The following is a 10,610-nucleotide window of genomic DNA, read 5'->3' as shown; positions in this document are numbered from 1 at the left end:
GGACCTTAAAGTTCCAACCCCCCTGTGTGTGCGTTTATTTTTTCAGGGTGCTGGTGTTTAGTGTTTTCGTAGGATATTGCTACATGACAACCAAAGTCAACCTCAAGCTTTGGTGGATGATGTGCTCTGTAAGAAAACCCTGAAGTATCTTGAGCCCCTAAGACAATGATTATGATAAGAAGTTAAACAAGCCCTAAAAACGTGTTTAGGTCATTTGTGACTAACCGAAGCTTCCCCTCCGCAGTATCGAAGGCGAGTATGTTCCCGTGGCGGGCGACGAGGTCACCTACAAGATGTGCACCATCCCTCCGAAGAATGAGAAGCTTCAGGCGGTGGAGGTGGTGATCACCCATCTGGCTCCCGGAACCAAGCACGAGACCTGGTCGGGGCACGTCATCAGCTCCTGAGGGGTCCCCGAGGGAGCGCGGCGCTGCCTGCCTGGTCACTGCCCACCAGCTGGCTGCAGGGGACCTGTCCTAAGAATATTCTACCTATTGTGCGGGAGGAAATACTTCATTGTCAATAAAGCAGAAGCGGGACAAAATTACCATTTTTTACAGCTGGCCTGGGGAGAAAAAAAAAGGCAATTCAAATGCTAATGGAAAAAAGACCCCTAGCATAATGTGTTTACAAAAACCATATTTTAAAGAGTTTGTGTGCCTGGTTGAGGGGGGGAGGTTTGGGTTTTCTTTTCTCTTGTGAAGCGATTCGAGTAAACGCCCAGGGGGATCAGGGAGAGGTTTGAAGGAGCGCTCTTCTGTAGCAGAGCCCCCGGGGGTGCGTGAGCACTGTGTTCCCTTGAGCTGCTCTTCTGTAGGGGCTGGAGTACCCTTACTGCTGGTAACGGTGCCTGAATGCTTCTGCGCGAGAGAGGCGGTCGTGGCCGCCCTCGTTTTCCTCGTGGAAGGAGGTTTGGAAACAGAGCAGCTGCCGCGGGGTGGAGAATCTCCATCGGGTGGTGACGGTCTGACGGCCAGAGCTGGGTGCCCCCAGGTGCTCCAGCCGCAGGTGGTGCGTCTGCGATGTGTGGAGTAGCGTGTTGGAAAGCCTGGGTTGTTCGTGGACTTATGTAGGTGCCTTGATGGTCGATCAGCGACAGATTATATAGGCCAGTATTAAAAATCAAACAGACCAACATTTAAAAACCTTCCTTCAAGGTAAGTGGTAGAAAGCAGTAGGGGGGTGGATACTTCATCGCCTCTGACGGTGGCTGCCTGGAGACAGAGCTGACGATCACCTTGATTGCGCATCGCTGAGAGCGTGGCGTTTCCCTGGGCAGGCAGAGTAACGGCACTTCTGGAAAGCAAGTGGTGTGCCGTTCAGATCTCATGTATGAAACGCCGTGTGAGCGAGTTAACAGGCTCAGCTGTCTCGGTGAAGTGGGTTCCCTGGAAAACTTGCTTGGCAGGGTGTGGTATGGTCGCCCTTGCCCTGACTCTTCTCTGCCTGCAAGGTTTCATGTAGGTGTAGTGCAACGCAATCGGTTCTGTTCCTATTTGCCTTCCACACCTTTTTTTTTTTCAAATGAAGCGTTTTTCTCTGTTCCTAACAATGGGGTTTTATTGACTGGGCAAATAGAATAAAAAGATGGCATGAAACTCTTCTGTTAGTTTTGTGAAACAGTAAAACTTCAGTTGCCTTTTTGCAGTTTTCACAGTAGGTGCTTGCTGTCAGGAGGTGTCCTAAGGCTCTTTCGCAGCAGGTGAGCTGTGGAGGTCTGGCCTGGGGAGAGCAGGTGTATGGCGGTCAGTAACTGCCGTCATGGGTTCTTTCCCCTTAGCTGGTCCTGTATGACGTGATAGTGCTCCCTTATGACCAGCCTGCAGCAGAGTCTCGGGGGTTTTGTTTATGTTTTATTAACCCGAAGACTGAGTAGTGTTGGATTTAACGCTATCCAGCTTGTTGGAATATCACATGCCGCTTCCTTTACAATAAACGTGACCATTGTAACGCTCTCAGGTGTCCGGTCTGCTCTCGCGTGGTCGGTGTTGAAGGTGTTGAGCGTTGCAGTCGGAGAAGGCCGGTGCCTGCACATGCACACCTGTATGGTGGTGGTTAAGCTTTTTTAAAAGCACTGTAATATCAACTGAACAGAACAATTAGGGAGTAATTTAGCACTTTTTCTAGCTGCTGATTAGGTTAGTGTGTAACACACTATAATTCTGTAAATACTTTTATTTGCATTGTTTGTGACTTATAGGAAGGTATAGTAGGGGGCAGGAGGGAGGGGTGGCATAGACTGTCACGTCTGCCGAAACTTGGGGAGGGAGGGCAGAACATTGCAGAAGGGGCTCCCAAGACAGAGCAGCCACTGTTCAAAACCACTGCAGCAGGCCTTCAGGCAGGCTTCAGGGGATGGGAGCCAAGCCGGGGCTGCCAGAGGGATTTGTGCCTGCTGTGTTTAAACAACTCACACTGGAGAAAGTAGGATGGGAACGAGGGATGAGGCAGTGTGGGTGGCTTGGGTCGTTTGCTGTCTCTTCCGTTTGCTTCTCATCTGTTGGCAAGGAGAGGCAGAGGACCAAACCGTAGCTCTTGGCAACGGCTGTGCACGAGGCACTACCAAGCTACCTTAAGATCTACCATATGCAGGTATGTGCACACAGATAACGCTATTTGAGGCTGAAGACAAATCTGGTTTTGGTCCTGTACAGGATGTTTTCTGTAGGTAATTTCCTGCAAATACAGGACAGAGCCAGGCATTAAGTAGCCAGATAATCAGCTGCATCGCGCACGCGTACGCACAGAGCACAGCCATGAAAATCTGGCCAGCATTACTGAGCCTTCCTGCACTGCCGACCGTTCTGGCCCAAAGCTTGTTCCCACTGGAATGGTTGAAGCTGAATGACCCTGTGGAAGTAGGCTGTGGGAAGGGTGTTGGGAGATGACAGAGGTCTGATGCTCAAAGTGCATCACAGCTCCCCCTCCTCTGCTGTAAGCCCTTTTGGGGAGTCTAGTTTGTACGCAAAGATTGTGTTCTCCTCTCTTTTCGGGGTAAGTATCACACAAACATGGGGAGATTCACGTCACTCGTAGCTTGGAACAGACAGGCAGCGTACAACAGGTCTGCTTTACGTACTTTATTTGCCAAAATGACAGGATTAAATAGTAATTTTTCATGATACAATGTAGTTTTATTCTCCTTTATTGACCTGTTCATACACAAGATTATTTTCTTAATGCCAGATGAGAAAGTCATTAACAGTTACACTGATTGTCATGCTTCAAATTGAGTTTTAATAGAAACATAGTTAAGGTAATTTTTCTTAGTACTAAAATCTCATCTACCCGTGATGTCTTACCCGGGAAAGCAGAAATGCAATTAGTGACAGAAATGTATTTCACTGCTATGCTCAAGTCGCTCTAATTAACTTTTATACTCTATCTGTTTAGCTACAAAAGCAGCCTGCAAAAAGCGCGGGTCCCGTGAACCGCACGGTGCGCTGGCACCGCAGCTCTGCCGCGGAGTCGCTTCAGCTCCAGCTGGCCCAGCCCTTCCAGCGGTGGTGCTGGATGCAGCTGGTGACCACGCCGAGGAATGTGTGTGAGGTCAGGGAATTCTGGCTCAGTCCTACCTTCCCACCCCCACAAAGAATCATCTTCAAGTTTTAAACAAGAAAATGTCTTATAATTCATGCCTTATTAGCACAAGGTGGTATTTAAAAAAAACAACTCTCAAATGTTCATCTTTTAAATAGCAGCTTCAAATTAAAAACTAGGGAAAAAGCCTTGCAGGCCAATTTTGAGACCATAAACCAACTACAGTTAGATCATCTGCTCCAACCCCCCTCGATGTAACCATCTAAGGAATTTTACAGATATACTGACTTTAAAAACATCGACAGCAAAACCCCAGAACAACACAAAACCCACAACCAACCAACAAGAAGACAAAGCACTTGTGCAAATGGGAAGAGGGAGAGGATGGTGCTCGGTGAGCTCTGCTGTGTCCACCATTCAGGCAAACGCTTCCCTTCAGCAGTGAGTGACCTGCAGGGCACTTGCTATTCATGACCAACTACCAAAGACCGTACAGAACGAAGATGTTTGGAGTCACTAAACTCTCTTAACCGTTTTGTAAGTGTGAATTCTTCAAGTCTTTTACTTAAAAAAGAGCTCTTCGCAGATTCTTCGTGTATCCTGTGGGGATGTGACGCTGTGGCCTTCTGTTCTGGAGTCTGTGAAAATCTCATAGTCATTCCCTCCCTGAAAATGTAAGAGGAAACGAACAGAAGAGGGTTTGATTTTATTTAACTTGATGTGTAGCCACAAGTCTTGGGGTGGAAAAGGGACATGTAAAGGAAATTATGGAAAGAAGGGACATGGTCATGTCTGAGATGCCTTCCAGAACTGCAAACCCCCGTTAGAGATTTTGCATGATGTGTCTGTAACACCTGCACTGAAACTTCTGCTGGCCACCACCACCTGCCCGAGCGCCTCCTGACCTGCTGGAATGGGTAATGAAAGAACCCGCGGTCTGCCGTGTTTTCAGTTTCGTCCCCCAACCCAGGGTTGTTTTTAAAGCTGTTTACTTGTTACCATTGCGGCGTAAAGCTTGTTACAGACCACTGTACCACCACAAGTCTTTGTAACTAGCTGCCCTACCCTCTTCTCTTCCAACCTGGTTTCCTTTCAGTCACATCACTCTCGATCCTTCGCTGTCGCAGCAGCGTCTCGCCCGTACTGGTCTGCCGTGACATTTGTAACTGGTTCTGACCACCCCGAGCGATGCAAAGCCCTGTCACAGCTGCTGCAGCGAGCAAGGATCCCTGAAAGCCGCAGCTTCCTGTGCCACAGGAAGCAGTACCCAACCTGTGTACGTCGTCCACTGAGCCAGCTCTTGCTATTCCAAATGTCTGACAGCGCTCACTGTCGGCTGATGGGGTTTAAAATCAACTGACCATAAACTGCCAGAGGGGCAGCTGATGACTTTTGCAGCTGGTGTCAAGGTGGAAAAAGCTTTAAGCTTGGTGTTTTTTCTTATAAAACTTGGCCATTTTAAGTTTATAAAACGATAAAGTTCTTTAACTTGTAAAACTCTATGTTCTTATAGTTAAGCCTTTTCTTCTAAAACTTAGCCTGACGCTGTCCTTTGGCCGTACGTAATTTCAGTTCCTGAACGTGCAGACAGACAGGGTGGTTAGCAAACAGTATTACATTAAATGGAAAATAAATACACTTCATAAGCGCCAGCCAGCAGGGAGCATCCGTCTGCACTAACCAAACAGCATAGCCAGTTCCATATAGTCCTGTCACCGAGGTTTTTAACATCATTACAGAAGTTCAATTTCAAATCGTATCCCAGTATTACATCTGTCAAGAGCACTCTGTTCACTCCAGGAAACGGAAGGAAAATCTCTGCTCGCGGCCGTCTCCCAGCGTCGCGCTGAGCAGGAACGCGCAGCCAGACGTTCCCGTGTTCACGTCCGTGCTCTGCTGTCAGTTCCACCCAGGTGCCTAATGCCCGACACGATCCCGCAGCGGCGCTGGGCTGTACGTACGGAACGACACACTCACCGGCATGGTCTTATCTCCGAAGAAATAAACGGTCTCGTAGCCGTCGTCGGCAATGAGCCCCAAGCAGTACCTCTTGTCCCAGCCATCTGGGAACACATCGAAGCTTATCTGGCCTCCTAGGAGAGACGTGAACCAAGGAAACTCGGTTTTATTGTAAGAACGTGTTTCTGAGGGGAGAGTGAGGAAAACGGAACTGGGGAAGATTTTTGGTGGAGGGAGCTCTGCAGAACTCAGGTTATGAGGCCCTGGAGTTCTCTTACAGGTACAGAAAGCGTTTCACACGGTCTCGGCTATTACAGGTGTGATTTACAGATGATTATTTACCCACTAAACAAATATGAAAGTCTCAGCACGTTCCCAAGCACTGACTGCTCTCAAACAAACTGCTGTAAAAATTATTTAACCTTTATTTAGAAAAACGTGCGTGAATGAAAGGATTTTCATTCTTTCAGGACAGAAAAAGGAGGAAATGAACCTTTTTAACACAGCCTAACAGGACAACTGTGCCAGTTCCAAATCCTTGGACTACAGAAGCGTGATTCCCAGTCAAAGTGGGTGTCAAAAAGGTATTTACAATGTGCTCTAGGGGAGCTGTCTTGGCAGTTTGTTTCTGCCTCAGTGTCTCAGTTCCACGGCTCCAATGGCAACTGTGCTCGTTCATAATTCTGAGGAATAATCACGTGGCAGTATATCAGGGGAGAAAGGGAAAAAATGCATGGAAGATTAATTTCCCCTTATTCTCACTTTTCTCTTCAAGCTTGCACTTTCTTTTGGATGTTCTTTCCTCCCCTGCCTCCCACACAAAGCAGCTTCAGAACTGACGAACCAAGGCCGCTCCAACAGCACTGATGTAGGATTTCTGATCACAACTGATTTGAGAAACAACTCCAACTAATCACAAGCATGTCATGTTTCAAAACGAGCAGAATCAGTCACACAGCCGCCATCAAAGACAACGAACTGGTGACAAGCAATGCCGTTCTCTTTGATGGATTTCAGTTAAAAGGTACCACGTGAAAGCCTGCGAGGAAGAGGAGGCTCGGTCTGGCACGTGATGCCTGCAGCCACCCCCAGGGACTAACTGTCACACAAATGAGACAGGAGATGTCATATCCCTAAGAGGATACGATTTACGGGAAATTTAAGTTAAAGTATGTTGTAAATGAAATGATTTTAAATGTTGATACCTATAGAAAATGTCAGGCCTTTTCCTGCAAATTCTCTTCGTAAATCGGCTACAAATTTCTCTCTTATATGTTCCTTCTGTTAAAAACCAAAACAAAACAAAAAACCAACAAAACCAAGTATCAGTTACACGCTGTTTCATCAATAAAAAGACAACCACCCCAAAAACAGGTCTGAGTGCCAGGGCTAGTGTGACATAGCTGTATTTTATTATTGCTGAGAGTATTTCCACTTTAATCTGTTACCAACTTGTAAAAAATGAGAGTAAAGCTTCACCTACATGCTGTGGTAGTCACTTTTCTACCTGGAAATGTTAGAACAGCAAAGGAAACACGCTTCAACTCCCGGCAAACTCTGGTTTTACAAATGGGGAGACTGAGGCACAGAAAGAATCTCAAAACTGGTACCAATCTGCTGTTCTCATATACTCCAAAAAGAGGTTTTTCAGAACACCTTGCACTGGGCTATCTTTGCGCACCCATCACAGGCTGCTTCTGAGGAGAGACCTTTCAGTTTCGTGTAGTGTCAGAAACAGGTGTTACGGTGTAGCAGAGAACAGGACCCTGATACCACGGCTCAGATCCATTTCAGCCTCACACAATGAGCTGTGTACAAAGGACAATAAATGGTGAACAGTTTGACCTCAAGCTTTTAACTTAATTTCTGCCTTAAAAGGCTTTAAAGAGTTGACAAGGAAAGTAAGAGTTTTATTGATCTGAATGGATACAGGCTGGCATGCTGAGCACGGTTTTATCTACAGCAGGGTTTTTCAGGAGCCCTGTGTGCAGAGGCAGGATGTCTGGATGTTGGCATGAGCCAAACCCACCTCGTCTGCAAGTAATGCTTGTTCACTACTGCAAGAAAAACCTCCTGTGTATTTCCTGAAGTCTGAACTGAAGTTAGTTAAAGCACGTGGAATGGACTAAAATGGAAAAAAAAAAAAACTGCACAAAGTATAAAAGCTTTTTAAAAATCATAACTTGGCCATAACTGCCTCTTCCAGAAGAGTTGGTATTTTTCAAGAGCTGTAACTCACTTTATCAAGTTCATAGAACTCAACTCGTTCTTCCTGGCTGCAGCTTCTTCCAATGGGGGACACATTTAACATCCCATTTCGGAACTCAATAAAAGTGCCCCTGAAAAAGCGTTGATAAACGAGACAGAAAATAAATAAAAAATTTGCTCAAAATACTGACTATCACAAAGAACTTTTGTTTAATTCCCTGTGAAGGCAACGGGAATGACGTCTCCTTCAGGCTCTCCTTGTATGCATGAACAAACAACGTGTAGGAACCAACACCTCTGGCATCAAGGAGTCTTGGATTTCTGTTAGAATCTGGCGATCTCAGCATCATCCTTACTGACTTGGTTTGAAAAGTGTGACTGAGGCATCCTGTCACCCAGTTCCAAATTCAGAGCAGCCTCGGCAGTGTTTCTGGCTGGCCTCACCTATGGTGTGTATTAACCTCTGAGCAGCTGCACCCTCACGTCACGCAGAGCTGGTCTGGCAGCATGCTGCTCAGCTCTGGAAAACCATACGCTGCTGAATTCCAAACATGCCAAGGAAATACTCCTCCTTCCAAGCTGAGCTTCCTTCCCTCTTGAACAAACCCGCTCCATCAGTATTCCAATCCCCGTGCTCCGGCTGGGAGCTTGTCTTTGTACGCATAGGTTGAGCTGTTTCATGCACACGCTGCTCCTAGCCCTCAAAGGACCCACTTTTGCCGAACAGCCTGCTTTACACACTGACACCCAACACTGCGACACGGAGAGCAGGGTGAGCCTGAGGTGGGTCTACGCACGTACCTTTTCTTGGGCAGTTTAATCTTCGCAATATAGCTCAGGCAGTAGTTGATGAGATCCTGAAGTATGTCCTCGCCCAGGTGACCCTGGATGCTCTGACAAAAGAAATACCATTCGACCAGGGGTCTGGAATGCGAGATTCTAAAAACAAGTCACGTGGAAAACACCGACACTGGATGATCAGGGAACGTGCCTTCAATAGCTACTCTCAGTTGATGCACACACGGCACGTACCCAAGGCTCTCATTTTTGTTTACTCTGTTTTTTTAAACCGGAACACCAAACTCCCGTTTAACATGCTCCCTACTGGCACGTGCTTCAGAAGGAAGCGGTGCAGGCGAAAGGCAGACCTTACCAAAAAGTGGCAGTTAATGTCTGCTACGGCCGAGCATGACGGAACGGAGATTGGTACTGCAGTAAATCGGAAACCACTGCTCAAGTCAGCAATTTCAGCCAGGATCTCTCTTAAATTTTTAATCTCCATGACTTCTGTAGAACCGATGAAGGTGATGAGGGTATCCAGAATCAGATGTCCGTTTGTATTAATTTAGAGTATTTACCTTCTAGCTTATGCAGTGTATCTGGAGGTGCACTCTGAATGAAGACTACGAAGCAGAGATCTGCGAGAAACCTGAACGCGAGACCCAACAGACATGAGCTACAAAATGCCATATTCCATAGGATCTCCAGGAGCAGAGGGCTTGGCCGCACTGCCCCCTTCCAGACGGGGCTACAAGAAACTTGGGGGGGACTTTTTACAAGGGCCTGTAGTGACAGGACAAGGAGTAACGGGTTTAAATTGCAAGTGGGGAGGTTTAGATTAGATATCAGGAATAAATTCTTCCCGGAGAGGGTGGTGAGGCACTGGGACAGGTTGCCCAGAGAAGCTGTGGATGCCCCATCCCTGGAAGTGTCCAAGGCCAGGCTGGATGAGGCTTGGAGCAACCTGGTCTAGTGGAAGGTGTCCCTGCCCATGGCAGGGGGGTTGGAATTAGATGATCCCTTCCCACCTAAACCACTCAGTGATTCTATGATCCTATGGGTAAACTGAGGGAAAAGCTGTTGCAGGATTTTCACTATTCTTATTTGATCAGACACTCCAGAATCCAACAGCTTTTGGGAATACCCCAAAAAATAAAGCCTGAGACGAAGACCGTCATCACACGAATCAGAGCACCAAAGGAATGATCTGTTACAGAAGTAACACGTGACAAAATCAGCAGTTCTGGCCCTAGTTAGAAGGGTGATTGTAGAGGGCTGCACTGTAACAACACAGCAAAATCTCGTTTGGAAAATTTCACGTTACTGGGAATTTCACTCTTACCTGCTTGCTCAAGAATTTCCCATCTTTGTATGCTACAAGACCGTTTTCTGGAAAAACGTAGTCAAATTTTTCAACCACTAAAACCAAACAAAAAGGCAGTAACTTACCATTTCCCCTCTACGTTTAATGCAGAACTGTCTTACACATTAAATGGGTGAAAATATAGGACACATTAGATCATAAAACATGGAAGGGTCAGCAGCGTAACACTGAGCCCAAGATGAATCATTTCTCTAAAAGAAGAAAGTCTAAAAGACTTCACGTGATGTGAGGCGTGCGTTAATCTAACCGGTCTCTTTGCTTAAAAGCTCTTCCTCTCCTGCAAAAGTGTCTCTCTGCACTGCATGTAAGGAAGCGAGTAAGCGCCTCAAATATTACAAAAACCCGGCACACAGAGCAAACCGAGGGGTGCTGTTTTAGGTTTGTTTTCTCAGAGTTACTCATCTCAGCAGATGGCCAAGAGCTGCGAGAATCTACCTACGATGCAAGATGATACGGCTTACTGGAGACCACTGGTAAGCCAAAGTCTGAGTTACGTGGGCATTACACAAGGCTACCAGGGGCATCAATTAAGGAAAGAGCATCAAAGATGGTCTTTTCTACAGAGAAATGGGGATCTCTGAAGGGACTAAAGCTGGAGTCCATCGGAAGCCCACGGTTAGCACGATCCCAGCCTTCAGGGATGAGCCAGACATCCGAGCGGCCTGTGCACGAATAGGTTAGGTGCACAATTCCGTTTTAAAAGGCCCCCCCTGAGGTGCTGTCAGGAGTTTCACCCGCC

General features: G+C 46.9%; 2 protein-coding genes across 2 annotated transcripts; one reads left to right on the top strand and one right to left on the bottom strand.

The window, feature by feature from the left end:
* Nucleotides 1-244: 244 nt before the first annotated feature.
* On the top strand, nucleotides 245-407 carry CARHSP1 (calcium regulated heat stable protein 1, 24kDa; the record flags this gene model as incomplete). The annotated part of the gene is made up of 1 exon (XM_010155827.1): nucleotides 245-407. A coding segment is annotated over one exon (163 nt), but the record flags the coding sequence as incomplete, so codon positions are not given.
* A 3,694-nt stretch (nucleotides 408-4,101) lies between these two features.
* PMM2 (phosphomannomutase 2) lies at nucleotides 4,102-9,906 on the bottom strand (the record flags this gene model as incomplete). The annotated part of the gene is made up of 6 exons (XM_010155826.1): nucleotides 4,102-4,206; nucleotides 5,518-5,633; nucleotides 6,705-6,780; nucleotides 7,739-7,838; nucleotides 8,509-8,600; nucleotides 9,830-9,906. Coding segments are annotated over 6 exons (566 nt in total), but the record flags the coding sequence as incomplete, so codon positions are not given.
* Between the last annotated feature and the right edge of the window lie 704 nt (nucleotides 9,907-10,610).

Source organism: Eurypyga helias, unplaced genomic scaffold (assembly GCF_000690775.1).
Source record: "Eurypyga helias isolate BGI_N326 unplaced genomic scaffold, ASM69077v1 scaffold25557, whole genome shotgun sequence".
In the NCBI taxonomy this organism is placed as follows: Eukaryota; Metazoa; Chordata; class Aves; order Eurypygiformes; family Eurypygidae; genus Eurypyga; species Eurypyga helias.
Note: the sequence above shows the minus strand (reverse complement) of the source record. Positions and strands in the feature narration are given on the sequence as shown.